The 21356-nt window shown below is 41.8% G+C and overlaps 5 protein-coding genes across 5 annotated transcripts; 4 read left to right on the top strand and 1 right to left on the bottom strand.

The window, feature by feature from the left end:
* Positions 1-334: 334 nt before the first annotated feature.
* Positions 335-14913, top strand: LOC114768283 (histone H2B 1/2-like). The gene is made up of 2 exons (XM_028960478.1): positions 335-804; positions 14316-14913. Exon 1 carries the CDS (start codon positions 357-359, stop codon positions 729-731), a length of 375 nt encoding a protein of 124 aa, XP_028816311.1. The 5' UTR covers positions 335-356; the 3' UTR covers positions 732-804; positions 14316-14913.
* Positions 2690-11022, bottom strand: LOC114768545 (cadherin-related family member 2-like). Its single transcript, XM_028960899.1, has 25 exons — positions 10859-11022; positions 10570-10626; positions 10228-10299; positions 10013-10152; positions 9831-9884; positions 9585-9674; positions 9236-9325; positions 8888-9007; positions 8672-8818; positions 8514-8589; positions 7999-8126; positions 7700-7918; positions 7431-7586; positions 6113-6274; positions 5962-6023; positions 5608-5854; positions 5260-5499; positions 4465-4534; positions 3797-4381; positions 3652-3723; positions 3511-3560; positions 3279-3430; positions 3100-3202; positions 2926-3014; positions 2690-2834 (listed from the first exon to the last, which is right to left on the bottom strand). Exons 1-25 carry the CDS (start codon positions 10905-10907, stop codon positions 2690-2692), a joined length of 3375 nt encoding a protein of 1124 aa, XP_028816732.1. The 5' UTR covers positions 10908-11022.
* On the top strand, positions 13845-14913 carry LOC114768282 (histone H2B 1/2-like). Its single transcript, XM_028960477.1, has one exon. It carries the CDS (start codon positions 13868-13870, stop codon positions 14240-14242), a length of 375 nt encoding a protein of 124 aa, XP_028816310.1. The 5' UTR covers positions 13845-13867; the 3' UTR covers positions 14243-14913.
* A 1267-nt stretch (positions 14914-16180) lies between these two features.
* LOC114768286 (histone H1-like) lies at positions 16181-16996 on the top strand. Its single transcript, XM_028960481.1, has one exon. The coding sequence runs from the start codon at positions 16196-16198 to the stop codon at positions 16841-16843; it is 648 nt and encodes a 215-aa protein (XP_028816314.1). The 5' UTR covers positions 16181-16195; the 3' UTR covers positions 16844-16996.
* Positions 16997-17495: 499 nt separating this feature from the next.
* On the top strand, positions 17496-17923 carry LOC114768288 (histone H2A-like). Its single transcript, XM_028960484.1, has one exon. It carries the CDS (start codon positions 17529-17531, stop codon positions 17904-17906), a length of 378 nt encoding a protein of 125 aa, XP_028816317.1. The 5' UTR covers positions 17496-17528; the 3' UTR covers positions 17907-17923.
* The last annotated feature ends 3433 nt before the right edge of the window (positions 17924-21356 follow it).

Raw genomic sequence — 21356 nt, 5'->3', positions numbered from 1 at the left:
GCTGTAAATGAAATTGGAATAAATAATATTAAATATGCAGTAAATATTTACATATATTTCCATCTGTAAAATAGCTGACAAAATAACTTGTTGGGCTGCGTTAAATAAATGAAAAAATAATTTATTTTCTTTCACGTTTCAATTTATTTTTATGTTAATTTGAAGCTATAAAAGGGTCTGAAACGAGCGGGAAATATGAGACTCTGATTGGGCGAGTCCGACACATCCGCTTCGCGCTTAAAAACGAAAGCACCAACCACAGCCGTCACCTTATTTCCATACCCGCGTGTATAAATAGGAGAGGAGGGCCTTGTGACTCGTCAGTCGTATCCAGTTTTCACACTGAGACGATCATCATGCCTGAACCCGCCAAGTCCGCTCCCAAGAAGGGATCCAAGAAAGCCGTGACCAAGACGGCCGCCAAGGGAGGAAAGAAGCGCAGAAAGACCAGGAAGGAGAGCTACGCCATCTACGTGTACAAGGTTCTGAAGCAGGTCCACCCCGACACCGGCATCTCCTCCAAGGCCATGGGCATCATGAACTCCTTCGTCAACGACATCTTCGAGCGCATCGCTGGAGAAGCTTCTCGCCTGGCGCATTACAACAAGCGCTCCACCATCTCGTCCAGGGAGATCCAGACCGCCGTCCGCCTGCTGCTCCCCGGAGAGCTGGCCAAGCACGCCGTGTCTGAGGGAACCAAGGCGGTCACCAAGTACACCAGCTCCAAGTAAAGCGGGGCCACAAGCGACGCTGCACCAACACAAAGGCTCTTTTAAGGGCCACCCACTGCGCTCGGAAATAAAAGCAAATTCCGTTCAACAGTTTTATGTGTATTTTACCGTGAAGAATCTGCCATCCAGGTACATTTGGCTGAAAGTCACAGCAACAAAATTTACTTAATATAGAGATCTTTAATTAGGCATCCACAGAATTGTCAAACTGATAGTGTGGTTTTATTACGGAATTAAATTTATTTACCAGAATATAAGAAAAAAAACTGCAGTGCTGTTTGACAATGTGTACTTATCTGGATTACTTAATGCAGATTATTCCTCGAAGTTTGTCATTAAGTTATATTTTAGTTCTGATTGCTTCCGGGTCTGAATCAAAATCAGAGCAATTACAGTAATCTTATCTGGAACACAAAAAATAATTTGTGAATACCAGAGTTGATGTCACATGTACACACCTCCTATACTACAGAACAGTAAATACACCAACATGACTACACCTCACCTACTACAGAGATAAATATTACACAATAAATACACAAGCATTTATTAACAAGTTACTTTAATAAACATTATGCTCATACATTTTTTCATTTTCTTACAGTGAATTCGGTAAAGTTTAAAGTTGATTAAATATATGGTGACAGATACAAACATAATATTGCATCTTTTTGAAACTTTTACTTTTCTCTCTTTGATATGTTGGAATAGGCTGCGCACAATGTTTCATGTGAAAAATTCTTAAATTCACATAAAAAAAATCACAAACACACACATGAATACATATTTAATGTGTATTTTTTTTATTGTGCTTATCAGCACTGATCAACAGAAGTAAAGTATGAAGAACTGACGCCTTTTCGCGATCTGGGATCTTCCTCTGTGCTTCACCGCAGCTCCTCTTCCTCGGTCCCCGCGCCGAGGACCAGTGACCATTTAAACATTTACCAGACGCCCTTATCCAGAGCGACTTACAATCAGTAGTTACAGGGACAGTCCCCCCCCTGGAGACACTCAGGGTTAAGTGTCTTGCTCAGGGACACAATGGTAGTAAGTGGGATTTGAACCTGTGTCTTCTGGTCCATAGGCGAGTGTGTCACCCACTAGGCTACTGCGACCCTAAACATATTTCAAGGCGAAAATGAAGCCGCGACGGCCGTCCCTGCGCCCCTCTGTGCGGAACCAAGCGTCGTGTCGGGCTTCCTGCGGGATAAAATCCGCCCTCCGCCGAGCATGGAGGTCCCGGCTTTTTGCCCGAGATGTCTCCGAACCGCTGGACACGGCGGAAGAAGCTCCAGAAGGAGCGCTTTTGTACAAGGAGCGCAGCGGCGTGTCACTGTCCGCCCTGAAGAAGGCGCTGTCGCCTACGACGTGGAGAAGAACAATGCCCGCGTCAAGGAGGCCGTGACAAGCGTTATAACCAGGGCTCCCACCAGACCAACCATGACGAAGAAGCCCAGGTTGTCTTCAGTATTGCCATCAGAGCCGCCAGAGTGCTGTCAATGCAAGAATGTAAAAACGTTGGGAAATAAGTTCTGCTCATTAGTGAGCTCATGTCTCTAACAGGTTATGTAATCGATCTACTTACTACTCCTGTCAGGCCGTACTCAAAGAGAATATCTCTGTACTCTTCATTCCGGTTCACGATGTTTAAAACAGCGTCATAGCTGAGTGCAGTGCCGTTGGAATAAATGAAGTATGCTTCCACAACAGTTACTGAGTCCTCTGCCCTGTAGGAATTAAAACAGCACATTTGCTGAGGAATCACAGTGAATAATTTATTAGCCATTTAAGCGACACATCAAATGATTGAAGCGTTGCAATGATTCATGTAATTAAACACTATATTCATGTATACTCATATAAAATTCATTTAGTGGTTATTTTATCATTGTGTGCTGGCTGCTGTTTAAAACAAGGAATAACTGCATAGATTGTGACCCACCTAGTGGATCACATTAGTTACAACAGGCAACCAAGCAGAATTTGAAAATAATATATTTTGTGAATATAATTTTTAATTTTAAGCTCCCACCTTTTTCAGACCTCTTTGCTTTAACATCCATAATGTGAACAATTGTCCTGGTGGCTAATTCAAGGTTGCTGGAAAGTAAGAGAATGTGGGATTTTAACACAGCTCGCAGATTGAGCAAACATACTAGATTAGACTAGTATAGTAAATAATAAATCTTACATTTTAATCTGTTCTTCGTTGACTTTGAAATCTTGCACCGTGGTTCTAAACTCAAGGGAAACTCTGTAAGATTTGTCAACTGTGAAAATCTGCCAGAGAGAAACAGTTGGTTGTTGGGTCATCATAAGCACAGATACAGCGGTAACACAGTAAGCAAATGTGTGACAGAGCTACCGTTATTTCTGTGGCTGAAGAGAGTTGTGGCGCTGCAGCGTTGCCCGCTTTCACTGTCAACACATATCTACCCTTCCGCTCAATGTCCAGAGTCTCAAGGGACCTGAAGAGCATTTGACAAAATTTGCTTAATAAATTAAACAAACCACTGAGCACCAGTGCAAGAGTTAAATGTGTACCTTATTACCGCATTACAGCACGGCTCAATCTGAGGCACATCAGCATAAAAATTTGTGATCAGATCTTCCGTCTGATTATTTGTATGCACAAACTTCACTGACTGCACGCTAAACACCATTTCGGCATTTGGCAGTGTGTCACGGTCTCTGGCCTATGAAATAGACCAAGGTGAAGCTATAGTTATAACAAGAAACAAGTCTGTATTAAGTCTCATCAATCAAAGATACTCACGTAGACATGAGCCACTGACGTGTCCTTCTTTGTACTTTCGGCTAGAACAACTGTGAGAAAAACACGAGAACACATCAATTATTCAGAATAAATAATGTTATGTAATAAATATAATGTATCGTTGCCATGAAGATTAGGTACCAAAGTTAGGCTGTGCATGATAAAACTCTGGGGCATTGTCATTGATGTCCTCAATTTCAAAAATCACTTTGCCTGGAAATAAATAATACAGTTTATCCAACTGTATCAAGAAAGGAAGAAACTTAAATTGGCTGGAAGCCTATACCTATGCTTCTGTCTTCTCCCTTTTCGGTGTAAATATCAGTTATTGCCACATTCAGCACGACCAACGGATGTGCCTCATAGTCGATAACAAACTCTGGGTTAACCTTCACATCTCCGGTGGGCTCCACAATGAACCACTCCTCCTCGCACGGCTCCAAAATCTTAGTACTCTCACATTCACTGGAGACCAGCTTGTATGTCAGCGAGTGGTTTGTGTCCAGATCTTTGCCCTCGAGTTTTCCCACATCACCGGTGATGGTTGTGTTCTCTTTGACATGAAATTTTGTGTCGTTCAGCATTGGTGTTTCGTCGTTGACGTCCAGAACCTTGACATTTGCAGTTGTCGTGTCTTTTCTCCCATCCACATCGGTGGCAGTCACGGTGAAGGTGTATGAGCGGCGGCCATGGTCGTAGTCCAGCTCAGTGTCAGCATCCACACTGATGTTCCCGCTGAAACCTTTGCCATTAGTGGCTTGAAAGCTGCGAATGAAGAAGTTCCCAAGGTTCCCTCCGAGGTCGAAGGAGATGCGGTTGTTCGTGTAAGTCTGGTCAGCATCATCGGCCCACACAGAGCCAACAAATGCATCTAAAGATAGAGCAAGTTCTCAGTGCAGGAAGTTCGCCATTAGAAATGTGTGTGAGAACATACGTCAATTAAAGCATACTTACACTTTTCACTTTCCTTTACTGTGAAGTTATACTCTGACTGTCTGAAATGTGGATCATTGTCATTAACATCCTGAAATTATATAGAATATTATCTGTATGGCATTCCACAGTGTTTTTTCCCCAAAGAACAGAACATTATACAACTATATAGAAGATATAAATATGACATTTGATTACAATTAGATGAGTGTTTACCATTAATATTAATTCATGACTGTTTTAACAACTAAAGTATGACACATGTGGTTTTAAGCAATATCATTCATGCAGCAGATGGAAAGGGCAGCATGATTTTTAAAATGTCTGACTTGGTCACTCTCACAATCCCACTAAACCAGTCAGAACGGCAGGTTGGAAAACGACTGTAATCTTTAAACTATAAGCAATAAAAGTATACAGTATATAGTATACTAAATATCAAAAACATAACTACATAACTATCCCTGTCCCGTGGTCTTGTATATGTTGTGATTGAAGCTAAATATGTTGTGATTGAAGTTAAAAAGGAACATTAAAATATTATAAAAAAAATTTTTTGTAAAACAAAAAGTGAATGATGAGAGCACAGATACACATACAGACTTTCTTGTGTCAAATGCTTTAGCCAATATATTATTATTACTGAACAGTTGACATACCCATGTATTGATCATAAAGTGGTTGGTCAAAACAAACCACCATTAATTATCATAGCTGTTGGAAAATTAGATCAGCACAGGAACAAAACAAATCATTTTTATAAGCATTAGTCCATCTAATTCCTAAGATGTGTACAATGGATGACACCAGGCTTACCTGAACTTCTATTAAGACCACGGCCCAAGTCGATTTGCGTGGTTCGCCCATGTCATAAGCAGTCACATTTAGCTCAACTTGTCCTTTCAGTTCAATATCTATAGCCTCTCTGTCCAGAATGCCGTTGGTTTCAATCTTTCCAGTGTCCCGGTCGATGGTAAAATTCTTTTGGAATTTACTGTCAACTATTTCATATTGAATCTTGCTGTTTACAGTGTCAGGCTCATCATTATCACTAGCCTGGCAATGGGGGTAAATAAACACCATCTTTATAAAGTGTATATACAATTCATGGTGATGCATTTAGGTGGCACAATCAATAAACAGTCCAGAAATAACTTTACTGACCTGGACTTCAAACATAAGGCCATTTACGTTCTCATTGACATAGAACTCATAAAATGGTCGTATCATTTTTGGAGCGTGATCATTGATGTCAAGAAGAACAATCTCCAGTATTGTTGAGCCAATGTTGTTCGCTTTGTCTCGTGCCTGCAACGTTGCAGAGTAAGAACTCCGAACCTCCCGGTCAAGCAGTTCGCTGCTTTGGACTGTTATACCACCAGTTTTTGGGTCAACATTGAAACGGCTGTGTCTGTAAAAAAGATGTGACCAAATGTGCATAAACCTGAGAAGATCTAGCATCTTTGGAGAAAATCCCATGCTAATTGTGTGACAGCCCGTTTTCATGAGACTACTTACAGACTCTCAGGCAGCAGTTTGTATTCAATATTGCCAGCATCCTCTGTATCAAGATCAGTTGCCTGCCAAGAACACACATTTTGTCGTTTTTTTGCAGTATTCCAGGCGTTGTTTACTTATATGTGTTACATGTATTTAAGGTAAAACTCACTGTAATGGTGGTGATCAGAGTTCCTACTGGACTGTGCTCTTTCACCATCTCTGTATAGGTATCATTCTCGAATGTGGGCCGGTTGTCATTGATGTCATTGATCGTAATCGTTACAGTGGCAGTTGACCGGAAGGCCTCATTTAAGGAATCCAAAGCAACTACCTGCAAATAATATGACAAACTGCCAGTCAGCCTTATGCCACAGTTGGTTTCGTCTTGGCATTTTGATTGGTTCCAAGGAAATGAGGGAGTGATGACATTGTTTACTGTAACACATGCAAGCAGTTTACTTTGAGAATAATGTTGTTTAGGAACAGGTAGGTCAGAGTTTCACTAGATAAATGGCCACAAATGGATGCCACATTGTGGATTGTCCATTGTCTCCTGCACCATAGAGAGCTTATTGATGGGAACATTGCATCTTGGTTTTGGAAGGTGCACCATGCAGGACAGGCGAGCCCTACAGAGGGTGGTTTGATCAGCTGAACGCATCATCTATACCAAGCTCCCTGACCTTCAATCAATCTACAGCAAGTGGTGCTAGACCAGGGCCAGGAAGACAGTGAAGGACCTCAGCCACCCCAACAATGGACTGTTCTCTCCCTGAAAACCAACACAGAGAGAATGAAGAGGAGCTTCTTCCCGCAGGCCATACGAGCTCTCAACCACAATAACACTACATAGGACAGAACACTAATACACTCCAGCACTTTCATTCACTTCTGGACTCATTCCCCCCAGAATTCTGCACATATTTTTACTTTACACATGAGTACACCTTCACCCTACCTGTTACACATATTTTTATGTTTAAAAACATAAATCTTTAATATTTATTGTTTGCAATATGTTTGCAAATTTGTTTCACTTGAATACTAGCAATATTTGCAATATTGTGGTCAATAGTAGTCGCACAAGCATTTCACTGCATTTTACACCATGTATGACAGTGTGACAAATAAGATTTGAATTTGAATTTGTGACAAACCATGAGATGTACCATCCAAAAAACACACAAAATATTGGCACCTGTAGACTAATATTTCATTTCATGGGCTAATCTGCCAAAGTCTTAGTAGTGCAGATAACTCATGCTATAACAGAAAACATTTTAAGAAGTGATAATGACTGGACATGTTGTTGATGAAAAACATTCGCAATTCCAAATGTGCTGGTGCTCTCCACACACTATGTAATTGCTCTTAATTATGCAAAGCCAATTTCAGTTAAGCCAGGATAATTCTGGATTCACTGAAATCCCAGACCTCTCAGCTCGCGCAGCAACGGTTGCCGTGGGCAGCATGGGCACAACTCTCACCTGCACGGTCATCGTTTTGTATTTTTCGTAGTCAACCTCCTCTGGGTTTTTTACTAGAATTTGGATTTGGGTCTGTGTCAGGGCAGAAGAGGGCGAAATGGAGAATGCGCCCTTGTCAGGGCCCTCCAGGCTCAGAAGAAATGTGCCGTTCTCCATCTATGGAGCAAAGATTCGCAACACGGCAATTACTGAGACGCAAGTTGGCACCATTGCAAAAATAAAACACATATTGAATTGATTAATAAATAAAGAAAACATTGTAGTCTGACCTTATCCAGGTCCTGCACATGAACGTTAAGGCCCTGCACAGGCAGACCTACGGACGAGTGCTCGTCAATTTCACCCTGGAAACTGTCCTGTTCGACACAATCCGTGTCTGAACAATCCAAAAAAACTGGCTTGTTGTCATTTATATCTCTGATGATGATTTGGATCTGATCAGTTGTCTTTGCATGGACTCCATTGATGTCTAGCAGGCTCTCTTTTGCCTAAAAAGAAACACATTTCTTTGTCGTTTTTTTTGTGCCAACACAAGAACTTTCAACAACACCAAAAACATCAATGTCACCTCTATCTGAAGAACCACAACTGCGTCGTTCATACTGTTTTCCAAAAGGGCTTCACGGTCTATGTCACTTTTGACACTTATGATGCCAGAGCTTTCAATGATTTGGAAAAGGTCAGGAACAGAAGAAGCTGTGGAAACGAAAGACATAAATTAACATTGTGGAATAATGTTATCCACCGATTCATTTTTAGTCTTTGTAAGTGTGGAACCTAAAAAAATTGTCAGCAGTGCATATCCAATTGTACATAAAATGACTACTAAAACATGGAAGTCTTAGAAAATCAATTAGACTGGATGTCTTGATACTAGGAACAACACTATTATGGTTATTAATAAATGAACCTATTGTAATGGTTATCAAATCATGTTTTTTTTTGACATATGGGAGATCAGAAAATATGCAGAGGTGGATGTCAAATGTCATCTTTAAAAGGAAAAGAGTTAGTCTTGTTTGAACTTCAAACAGTGTGTAAATTCTGTACTTATAAATGGAGGTAGTTTAAAAACTTTCTCACTTGTGATGCTGTAAAGTATTTTGTCATTAATGCCAGTATCAGGATCTCTTGCTCGCACTTGAAACACAGATGTGCCCTTATGTGAAAGAGTAAAAGAATTATGTAAAAATGCACAGGCCAAGCCATGGATAAACTGCCTGAATGCATAGTCTGCTCACCAGTGAGGTTCCTTCTTCCACAGAAGCTGTGCCTGGAAGGTTTAAAAACTGGGGATCTAGATTAGCCACATCCTTAATGTTGACAGACAGGAAGGCGAGATTTGACTGTACATATTTTGGATTGTCACCCAACGGGCCACCGTTATCCTATAAAATCAAGAATATTGGATTTTTTTGCAAAGATAAAAGATTATGATTTATGAATTATGGACTTACTGAGGCATTGATGGTTAGCTGATAAAAATAGCTCTTGTTTGTGTAGCTCAGTTCTCCTGTTAGCATGATAATTCCATTTTTGTCAATGCTGAACATGCTCGGATCATCACTGGGTATAACCTGCATTAAGAAGGTTACCAAGGGAAGTTTACGATTTCTCAGATCACCACTGTAAATGTACTGACATTTAAAACATTTATTAGGCGTCCTTATCTAGAGTAACTTACAATCAAGTGTTACAGACCCCATGGAGGCATTCAGGGTTCTGTGTCTTGCTCAGGAACGCAATGTTAATAAGTGGGGTTCCTACAACCCTGTGAAAAAGGTTTTATTGAAATGATTGGTTACCTCGGAAATTGCATAATTCACGACTCCAGCCGATCCAATGTCTTTATCTATTGCTGTCACTTGGAAGATAGTTTCTCCAGGAGGAGTAGTCTATGTTTATGAAAAGGTTGGAGAGAAACAGTTGTGGTTAATGTGACATTTGGCTAGATGTGGGCCTTGTGGGCCATATTAAATACTGCAGTTCTACATTAACATTAACGCAGGATCAAGACTTTTAAGAGCCTCATCACAGCACCTTCTAAGATCTAATCTTTGACACCTTCATGATTCTGTCATTAATGAGTTAATAATAGTCATTGCATGTGACAATTTAAAAGTAAAAAACAACTAATTATTTGTTATTGCTTACCTCTGGTACAACAGTGCTGTAAGGAATTCCAATGAATTCTGGTCTATTATCATTTGCATCAATTAATACAATGAAAATAGTTGCAGAAACCTGAAAAAAAAAAAAAAATTTACTTTTTAATTAGTGGTAGTAGTAATAGAACTAGTAGTAATTGTCTTAGTAGTTTAAATGTTACATACATGAACAATATATAATAAAAATATTTCCAAATCCTACATTTTGCAGAACATTGTCTTATGAACTCACATCAGGGTAAATGTGATCAGTAACAGTAACTGTAACTTTGATAACCTCTTGGTTCTTAAACACAAGAAAAAGAGAGAACAAAAGAACTGACAAGTGAAAGTTTACAACACATGACATTTACAATGTAGAACTAATGACTTTTTAGTTTTCATGGCTCAAATGACTTGAAGACATGAATCTACCTCTCTGTCGAGTTGACTCTTGACAATCACCTCTCCGGTGTCTTTATCAACATTGAAGTAGAAGGTATTTGGGCCTGTCATTCCATATGATAGCTTATCTCCATCATGGTCAGTTGCCCGAATAGTAAATGCATAGCCACCTGTACATTTTACATGTTTAAAATGTAACACTATGAGAAAGAAAGAAAGAAAGAAAGAAAGAAAGAAAGAAATACCTATAGGGATATCTTCACGTAGCTCTACAACACTCATGTTGATCTCTGGAATGCTGTTGCCATTGACATAGGCTGGAAAAAATCATGAATATAAAAGGAAAAAGTTAATAGATCCCATTTTTAATAATGGGTACAACTTTTGTAAAATATGTTCACTAGGCTTCCTTAGCTTGAATCAGCACAATATATTTAATACATACCAGATTCATTTCAATGAATTATAAAAATAAACAATAAATTCAAGATATCTTTGGCTAGTAAAATATGAACTTGATAATATATATAATATCCCATGATAAAAAAAATGACAATGTTTTAGGTAAACAGAGAACAGATACTTACATATGGCAATGAGCGAGAGAAGGGAAACAACCTGAATACTCCCCACCTTGCCCATGACTACAATAATGGGAAAGTGATGATAAAACATTACTTTGATTAATATCCTTTTGCCATGCTGAAATCTACTAACAAAACTGACTGAGTGAAAAAAAAATGGATTTGTTGGGTGAATAAGGATATTTTGTAGATTATTAATGAATTCTATGCTAGTATAAATGTCAGAATATTTAATCATTAAAAATGTATATGTAAGGTATTATATAAGATGTGTAGAAGAATATCTACTTACTCCCAGGGGAGAAGTTTCCTGAGCGAAGGCCTTGACGCGCTTTGACCATGAGACCTGCCGTGACTGAGGAGAGAGGGTCCTCAGCAGAACCTTTGCCTCGTAGACCTTGGCTGAAACATTCATCATTAAGACAGCGTGAAAAAGCCCAGTGCACCTCTCCACTGAGCCTCTTTACTTTGTGGACTCCTGACAAAGCTGCTTACTCGTGGCATGAGGTCTGTTCCTAAAGCCAAGCGGCACACCGATGACAGACTGCTTCGTTCTCCCGGACTTACCAGGTGTGATGAGCCCAACCCCATTCTTTCCATCCAGGTAGTTATCATTTCCAACAAGTATAAAACGTCTAAGTGCACAAAACGAGCATCTTGGGCATAATCTTGCGACTTAAGGAGCGTCGACAGCTCTTAAACGGCTTACCAGAATCAGACACTAACCTGCTCTGGAGATTTATGAAAGGTTCTTGCGTGAACAATGGGCAATATCATTTTTACCAACTTGTTTTGCACTGGTGGGGTTTGAACCCTTGACTCTTGGGTTGATTATCAGAGTGGCACACATCATTTTGAGCAAATAATTGCTCTCATGCACTTTATTTTTATCTCACAGATTTAAAAGAGGGTCTTGCTGGAAGATAGCCAGATCTGAACTACACGTGATCTTCTTCTGCTTGTTGAAGCCACTTCCAAAGGCTTCCAAACTGCAACAATTGTAATAGTTTATAGAGACAAGCTGAAAAACATTGTTGCTAGAGAGTGACTCAATTTATTATGACTATTAAAACTCATAAAAATAATGTTGCGTGATGGAGAGGCCGCAAAAGGGGTCTGAAATCTCTAAAACGACTCACTCTTGTTGCGACACACCCACTTCAATTTACATCACACCATCAGACGTAAAATCCTGGATTAGAATGAGTTTGACATATTAGACTAAAGCGCTGAAAACGCTGTTCCTTAGACTAATGACAAAAATACTACTCTTGTGATTATATTTCTTGGAGTGCACATGTTTTACTTCTGTCCTGCTCTCAATTCAGAGACTTCTGCTCTCATCATCTAACCTGAATTCTTGCATCCTCAGCACAATTCTTCATCTGTACTTTTTTTTTTTTCATTTTCCAAAATGTATTTCAACGACCATGTCATGTCAGACTTTACACTAAAGTTGGTGTATTTGAATTAGTATAACTTGAGCTAACTGTACTGAAAAAAATACAGTTATATGCACAAGTAGGGCTATCATTAAACAGGTTTTCTTTTGTATTTGTTTTCTCTGTTCATCCTGCCATGTAAACTAAAATTGCAACCCATCTAACATCCTCTCCTTAATGTCTCTACTGTTTAGGAGGCCTTTGGTTGCCACCTTGTGGTGGAACATCCAGCGCTGTAATTCGGTGCTTCCCAGTCCTGGTCACAGTTACCACTGAGCAGCAACTTCTGTGAAGAAGGATTCTACCCGCGGTGACGTAAACGTGGTTTCTGGCGCGAAACGCACTTAACTGTTCAAAATGTTACAAAGTAACCAGTAAGACGATACATTGTATCGAACAAATGAAAGGAAAGAAAACGCTGGAGGAGGAGTCGTGACGCTGATCACGTGTTTTCATGCCCCACCCCCTGAATGGCGGCGAGACAAAGACACGCCACATAGCCCTGGCTTCACTTAGGTCCTCTCTCTGTAGGTAAAGCCTGAGCGAGTCCGAAGCCGCAGTTGTTGTACCGATCTGACAAGATGTCTGGACGCGGAAAGGGAGGAAAGGGGCTCGGAAAAGGAGGCGCCAAGCGTCACCGTAAAGTTCTCCGCGACAACATCCAGGGAATCACCAAACCCGCCATCCGCCGCCTCGCTCGCCGCGGTGGCGTGAAGCGCATCTCCGGTCTGATCTACGAGGAGACCCGTGGTGTGTTGAAGGTGTTCCTGGAGAACGTGATCCGTGATGCCGTCACCTACACCGAGCACGCCAAGAGGAAGACCGTGACCGCCATGGACGTGGTTTACGCGCTGAAACGTCAGGGCCGAACTCTGTACGGCTTCGGCGGCTAAAACCTGCTCCGCTTCTAATAACAGCAGATCCAAAGGCTCTTTTAAGAGCCACCAAACTATCACTGAAAGCTCATTCTGGTCTCATTAGGACTGATTTCCCAGTTTGGTTTAGAAAAGTTACTATAAATATCAGAACAAACGTAAATGTGGATAAGTGTGAAACTAACTCTTTGAACCCGAACAAGATTATACACTGACCGTCTCGCAGTCATGTCTGCATGATTGGAGCTGCTGAGAGCCGTAGAAGCTCAAATGTGTTTTTATTTTTTTATATAACTACTTGCTTCATGAAATAATGAAAGAACTTCTGAATTGAGTGACATAATGGAACGCTTAACTATATCCGATGGTTTAATTTCTTATAACGAATATATGGTTACATTGAAATGTCATACATGTGTACTTACAAGAAAATACATAGTTATATGAAATAGGGTGGTTGTAGCCTAGTGGGTATCACCCTCGCCTATGAGCCAGAAGACCCAGGTTCAAATCCCACTTATTACATTGTGTCCCTGAGCAAGACACTTAACCCTGAGTTGCTCCAGGGGGGGACTGTCCCCTATAACTACTGACTGTAAGTCGCTGTGGATAAGGGCGTCTGATAAATGCTGTAAATGAAATTAGAATAAATAATATTAAATATACAGTAAATATTTACATTTATTTCCATCTGTAAAATAGCTGACAAAATAACTTGTTGGGCTGCGTTAAATAAATGAAAAAACAATTTATTTTCTTTCACGTTTCTATTTATTTTTATGTTAATTTGAAGCTAAAAAAGGGTCTGAAACGAGCGGGAAATATGAGACTCTGATTGGACGAGTCCGACACATCCGCTTCGTGCCTTAATACGAAAGCACCAACCACAGCCGTCACCTTATTTCCATACCCGCGTGTATAAATAGGAGAGGAGGGTCTTATGTCGCGTCAGTCGCATTCAGTTCTCACACTGAGACGATCATTATGCCTGAACCCGCCAAGTCCGCTCCCAAGAAGGGATCCAAGAAAGCCGTGACCAAGACGGCCGCCAAGGGAGGAAAGAAGCGCAGAAAGACCAGGAAGGAGAGCTACGCCATCTACGTGTACAAGGTCCTGAAGCAGGTCCACCCCGACACCGGCATCTCCTCCAAGGCCATGGGCATCATGAACTCCTTCGTCAACGATATCTTCGAGCGCATCGCTGGAGAAGCTTCTCGCCTGGCGCATTACAACAAGCGCTCCACCATCTCGTCCAGGGAGATCCAGACCGCCGTCCGCCTGCTGCTCCCCGGAGAGCTGGCCAAGCACGCCGTGTCTGAGGGAACCAAGGCGGTCACCAAGTACACCAGCTCCAAGTAAAGCGGGGCCACAAGCGACGCTGCACCAACACAAAGGCTCTTTTAAGGGCCACCCACTGTGCTCGGAAATAAAGGCAAATTCCGTTCAACTTCATAAGAATTCAATGTATTTGACCGTGATTGAAGGTGGCGGTCTAGGATGTAGCTTATATATGCACAAATAATTACTTTCATGAAGTTTCTCTTTTAGATATAACTTTAAAAAAAATTTTATTTTTAAAAGCTCAAATCTTCTAATTTGAAACTAATTTCCAGTGCTAAACTCTTACACCTTATTTCCATACTAGTTCAGAACAGTCTGAATTAATTCCTCATATTTTGTAATTAGTATGTTTTGTTAAGATGCTATTAGGCCCAAATGTCTCATTCTGTGGTGAAAAACCACAATTGTCCTTTTATGGTTTTGATATTTTTCTTGATATAATAATATATTTATTATTTTAATTTAGATATTTTTCTATAATTAGTGGTGTGTGTCAATGGGGTTTTGAGTTTTGTCCTGTGGCTGGTGCTGTGGCAGGAGGAGACTGAATAATGTGTCCAGCAGGTGTGCTGAAGGTTTTGGCCACTTGAAGGAAACCAGAGGAATTGATTGTCATGCTGTATGTTTCAATTCCTTGGTAAAGAATGGATGGGTTTTCAAGAACTTTGAATAAAGCAAAAGAAACTAAGCATCTGTTGAGAATCACTTTCTTATCCAAGGGTTGATACATGAGGATTTTCAATAGAAAATACAACAGTAAAATAAAGATTCTTTTTTAAAGTATGGTTTTGTTAATAAACCGTTTTTTTTTATTTATTTTTGTTTTACACACGAAATGCAGACAATTAGTTATATAAGCTGGATAAGAAATGAAGAGAAAACAGAGCAAATCACTAGGACAGAATTTTAACCAAAAATAAAAGTATTAACCACATGATGAATGAAATACTTTGGCTGAGTGGTAGCACCCTGGTAATATTTCCAACATTAATTTGTGAATAAGACAAACACAGCAAACCACAGCTGATGTTCACACATGTACACACCTCCTATACCACAGAACAGTAAATACACCAACATGACTACACCTCACCTACTACAGGGATAAATGTTACACAATAAATACACAAGCATTTATTAATAAGTAGCTTAAATAAATATTTTGCTAATAGTTTAAAGAAGGATTTTAAAGTTCAGAGGTCAAGGCCTCACTCGAGATTTAATGTCAGGTGACAGATTTAAAAAAATAATATTGCAGCTTTTTGAAACTTGAACTGTTAGTGAAACCTATTGTTTTATCCATTAAGAATTTCTTTTTGTTGTTTTTTTAAGTCCATCCTGATTCAACTGAATTCACAGAAAAAGGGTATAAGATGTATAAATTCACAAACACACACATGAATACGTATATAATGTGTAGTTTTTTATTGTGCTTATCAGCACTGATCAACAGAGGTAAAGTATGAAGAAGTGGCGCCTTTTCGGGATCTGGGATCTTCCTCTGTGCTTCACCGCAGCTCCTCTTCCTCGGTCCCCGCGCTCTCCTTCAACTCGCCGGACGCGCGGTCGGTAACCGAGGACCAGTGACCGCAACCCGTCCACAGACCGCGGCCGGTTTCTCCGTTTAAACACATTTAAAGGCGAAAACGAAGCCGCGACGCCCGTTCCTCCGCTCCTCTGGGCGCTACCAAGCGTCGTGTCGGCCTTCCTGCGGGATCAAATCCGCTCTCCGCCGCGCACCGCGCGGTCCAGCCGGATCATGGAGGTCCCGGCTTCCCGCACAGAACGTCCCGCGACCCGGGGCTCGGTCGGCGGCGCGGTTTTTGCCCGAGATGCGTGGCGGAGAAAACACAGCGGAGGCTGCGGGGCGGCAGCAGGGCGGCGCGGTTCTACACGGTTCTCACGGCGCGTTGAAAAGCGCCGCTCCGCGCGCCCTGCGTCATTGTCACTCGCGTCACCGAACCGCTCGACATGGCAGAAGAGGCTCCAGCTCCAGCGGCCGCAGCGCCGCCGAAGTCGCCCAAGAAGAAGGCCGCGGCCAAGAAGCCCAAGAAGGCGGGACCCGGCGTCAGCGAGCTGATCGTCAAAGCCGTGTCCGCTTCCAAGGAGCGCAGCGGAGTGTCCCTGGCCGCCCTGAAGAAGGCGCTGTCTGCCGGCGGCTACGACGTGGAGAAGAACAACTCCCGCGTCAAGGTGGCCGTCAAGAACCTGGTCACCAAGGGGACTCTGGTGCAGACCAAGGGCACCGGCGCCTCGGGCTCCTTCAAGCTGAACAAGAACCAGGCGGAGCCCAAGAAGAAGCCCGCCGCCAAGAAGGCGGCTCCGAAGGCCAAGAAGGCGGCCGCCAAGAAGCCCGCCGCGGCCAAGAAGTCGCCCAAGAAGGTCGCGGCGAAGAAGCCCGCCGCCAAGAAGTCGCCCAAGAAAGTCAAGAAGCCCGCGGCGGCCGCCAAGAAGGCGGCGACCAAGAGCCCCAAGAAAGCCGCCAAGAAGCCCGCCGCAGCCAAGAAAGCGACCAAGAGCCCCAAAAAGGCGAAGGCCGCCAAACCCAAAGCTGCCAAACCTAAAACTGCCAAACCCAAGACCAGCAAGCCGAAGAAGGCGGCGGCCAAGAAGAAGTAAATTCCTGCTGCTCTTTACTCAGCACCTACTCAAAAAGGCTCTTTTAAGAGCCACACACTGATCTCCAGAAAAAAGCTACAGTTCCGATACCGACGTGCAGCTCGTATTCGATTCCTTCAAGTAATCATAAAAATAAAAACCTCATTATGAACTCCGCACCGCTGAAATCTAGAGATCGAGGCGCATTTTAGCCTGATTAACCTGTTTGGTTTTTATAAATTCCACGTTTTTACGTGGAATCACTCTCCGAGCTCAAACCGGAGCGTAATCTGTATTACGTTATAATTTATTTGACAGTTTAACACTGAATACTGAAATAATACTACTGGAAAGCGTGTTATGGCTTCAATTCTCGGAGGAAGAGAATTTCTTTTGATTTATGTTTAAAAAGTGAGACTTGATCTTTCATACAAACACCACGGATGAATATGAATATTTTGGAACTGAATCTCGATATGAATCATTTCGATTTTAAATCATTGAAAGATTAAAAATGTTTACTATGTAACGAAAAGCGTAATAAAGTTGCGAGTGAAAGATGAAAGGGGCGGGGCATTTTACCACGACGCCGACATGATTGGCTGAAACTTCGAGCCAATTGGGACTCTGAGACGTTTCCTATAAGAGAAGATCCTGGAGTCTCAGAGTTACTTTGTTTCCTGAACGAACATCGCAGTAAGACAACATGAGCGGAAGAGGCAAAACCGGCGGGAAAACTCGCGCTAAGGCCAAGACCCGCTCGTCCCGGGCTGGTCTCCAGTTCCCCGTGGGCAGAGTTCACAGGCTGCTGCGCAAAGGCAACTACGCCCAGCGCGTCGGCGCCGGAGCTCCGGTCTACCTGGCCGCGGTGCTCGAGTACCTGACCGCTGAGATCCTGGAGTTGGCCGGGAACGCGGCCCGCGACAACAAGAAGACGCGCATCATCCCCCGCCATCTGCAGCTCGCCGTGCGCAACGACGAGGAGCTCAACAAGCTGCTGGGCGGCGTGACCATCGCCCAGGGCGGCGTCCTGCCCAACATCCAGGCCGTGCTGCTGCCCAAGAAGACCGAGAAGGCCAAATAAAGCGACCAGTGCTCAAAAATACCCACAAAGGCTCTTTTAAGAGCCACACACTTACTCCAAAATGAGCAGATTTCTGATCCTGTATAAAGTAACCATTAAAAATTCATGAAAAAAAAAAAAAAAAAATCACCCTCTCACTCTCTCTAGTTGTACAAGACGTATTATTTTAATGTGTAGCACATTCGCATATGAAGTACATGGTCAGAGATTCATCCCCTTTCCTACTGCCTTGGTGTCTCCTGAGGACTGCCCCAATAAATACTACAAAAGAGCATCTGCTAAATGCCAAAATGTATATGGCCTCAGGTTTCTCTTTTTTTTAATTGATTCGCGGTTTTTTAAATTATTTTAAACTCATTTAAAGAACCTTCGATAATTAACAAAAAAAAGGGTTCAATTTTGAAATTTTGGCGCTAACCACAAGCTCGCAACATGACCAATGAAAAGTAGCCCCTGTCGGGGGAGGGGCTTGTTAGCACCGCCTAGTTCTTTTGTTAGAGCCGTCTATAAAAGTCTGCGTCGGAGCGCGAAGCTACACTTTTCACCGAGACTTCATTAAGAAGCGCAGACGACATGGCCCGAACCAAGCAGACCGCTCGCAAGTCCACCGGAGGAAAAGCTCCCAGGAAGCAGCTCGCCACCAAGGCTGCTCGTAAAAGCGCCCCGGCCACCGGCGGCGTGAAGAAGCCTCATCGTTACAGGCCAGGAACTGTGGCTCTGCGGGAGATCCGCCGCTACCAGAAATCCACCGAGCTGCTGATCCGCAAGCTGCCCTTCCAGCGCCTGGTGAGGGAAATCGCCCAGGACTTCAAGACCGACCTGCGCTTCCAGAGCTCCGCGGTCATGGCTCTCCAGGAGGCCAGCGAGGCGTATCTTGTCGGCCTGTTCGAGGACACCAACCTGTGCGCCATCCACGCCAAGAGGGTGACCATCATGCCCAAGGACATCCAGCTGGCCCGCCGCATCCGCGGAGAGCGCGCTTAAAAGTAACGGGACCCCCTGCATCAAAACAAAGGCTCTTTTAAGAGCCACCCAACTGGTCGAAAATGCGATTTTCTCGATCTGACTGTCTGGAAGGAATATAGATTATACAGGTTTATTGCCCCAGAATTTTTCTCATTCAGTCAGAACAGTTCATTAACAAAAAGCTCATTACATCAGAAATAGTATTGTATGACTTGGCTCAAATCTGCATCCTAGTCACAATGTACTGTGAAATGAAGGTAAGGCACCCATTACAGCAGTGATGAAATTTTGAGGAAGAGATGGACACAATGTAGATAAATTTTCAGACCCTTGAAAAGGGCCCAGAAAAATATGACTTTTGTTCATGTTTCATAATTATCCTATGCAAGAAAAGAAAAAACTTTTTTTTTTTTTTTTTAAACCTAGAATACTCACAATATCAATTGCCCTAGTTTTTTTCTGAGAATGATCGCTTGAGCTGCACTGCTTAAAGGTTGACAAAAATGCACAACACAAAAGCAAACCAAAAACGCAGAAGCTGCCGCAAGCTAAAACAGGGTCCAATTTTTTACATTTCAATGAAAAACAACATAGATTGTGTTTTATGGACAAAGTGACAGAGTAAAAATTGACTAGAGTTCAACCCTTGACGGACGCAGCGAAAAAGTTGGGTGTTGGACTGAACAGCAAATTGACATTCGATTAGCTTACTGGTCAAACCCATCTTTTTCAATTGAGACAACTGTCGAGAGTCAACCCACTTCTTTCTCTGCATCATTTTAATCCATGCTTTTATTACAAATCGACTGGATTACTGCAATGCACTTTATGTTGGGCTCAACCAGAGATCAAGAGATAAGTGGTCAAGACATGGATGAAACTTAGGTGTTGCTGCCACAAGACTTTGAGATCCTTCAAAACACATTTTCTGTCCTTGGCTTTTAAATCAATCTGAGAGGTTGGTTTAACAGTTTAAATATGGTTATTATTATTTTATTGGTTGTTATTATTATATTGTCTTATTCCCTGTCTCTCTTTTCTTTTGTCTGTGTACAGCACTTTGGTCAACTGTGTTGTCTGTGTACAGCACTTTTGGTGAAGTGATTTATAAAAAAATTAGAACTTTAAACTTTGATTAACCATTTTACATTCTACAACCAAAATTTTTTTTGAGTCATTGGTGGAATAGGAAGAGGTATTTTTAAGTGTTGCTGTTCCCCTGAGGGAACAGTGGGCAGCCATGTCAGGTGGCGACGGTATTTTGTTCAGTGGCTCCTTGGTGGTTCAGGAACCTTCTGATTACAGGGCTGCTTCTTAATATGCTAATCCACCACTGCCTCTGACCTGTGACTTTGTGGTCTTTTGGACCTAAATTTCTATCACATATTTAAAAAAAAAAAAAGAAAACATTCCACAAGTTACTTTGTTATTTCTAGTATTTACATTTGTAAAAACCTTTAGACATACAAAAGTAAGACCCTTTCTGTTCAAGGGTCTTTTCAAAAAGCCTTTGTGCTCAGATACTCGAGCAGCATTTTTGTTATAAAAAAGCGGTTTGTAAATATGTTGACCGGGTGATCACATGCTTATAGCTGCTCCTCCACAAGCGTGAGTTAAGTCATGGTGAGCGGTGGTGCATGCTGTTTAACTGCTCGACTTGTCCAATGCATAAAAGCAAACACTAATTATTATTGTTGATAAAGAATTGACTAAAGTCTTCATCCTGACCGATAACCCTCAGCACTCTACCTTCACACCAATCACCTTCTCTCGTCTTTTTAGGGAGAAACATGGCCTGGTTGTTGGGCAGGAAGTGTGAAAACTTACATTTTACATTTGCAACAGTTATCAGGCACCCTTATCCAGAGCGACTTACAGTCAGTAGTTACAGGGACAGTCCCCCTCTGGAGCAACTTAGTGTCTTGCTCAGGGACACAATGGAGGTATTTGAACCTGGGTCTCCTGGTTCATAGGCGAGTGTGTTACCCACTAGGCTACTACCACCCTTGCTACATAAATGCATAACAGAATTTAACAAATAGAATTTTTTCTATTTGGGAGAGGAACGGAAGAAAAAACAGATGAGAAAAGAAAACTCAATTATTTTCTTTAAAGATCAAATTGCATAAACGATGCACATATATGCAGAATTGCACATATATGCAGAGTTAAGTATAATGATGGTACAAAAAGATTCCTCAGCTGATCTGATACCCAGTATAGAGTGAGTGTGTACTAATTTTAATGTTAAATGACACCGTTAAACTTTTTTAATCATGGCTATATCTCTTTGTGCTTTAGCTCAGCAAATAAATCTAAAAATAATGTGTGTATCACATTACATCACTTCACTTTATATATTAATAATGAAAATAAAAGTACACACAGTGCTGCTATTGCCTTATTTCTCTAGATATGCGACATGTCAAGAATCTGTTGAAAAAAAGAGACCTGCTAGTAATAGCTTATTATAATGGATTATCC

This window comes from Denticeps clupeoides, chromosome 18 (assembly GCF_900700375.1).
Source record: "Denticeps clupeoides chromosome 18, fDenClu1.1, whole genome shotgun sequence".
In the NCBI taxonomy this organism is placed as follows: Eukaryota; Metazoa; Chordata; class Actinopteri; order Clupeiformes; family Denticipitidae; genus Denticeps; species Denticeps clupeoides.
Note: the sequence above shows the minus strand (reverse complement) of the source record. Positions and strands in the feature narration are given on the sequence as shown.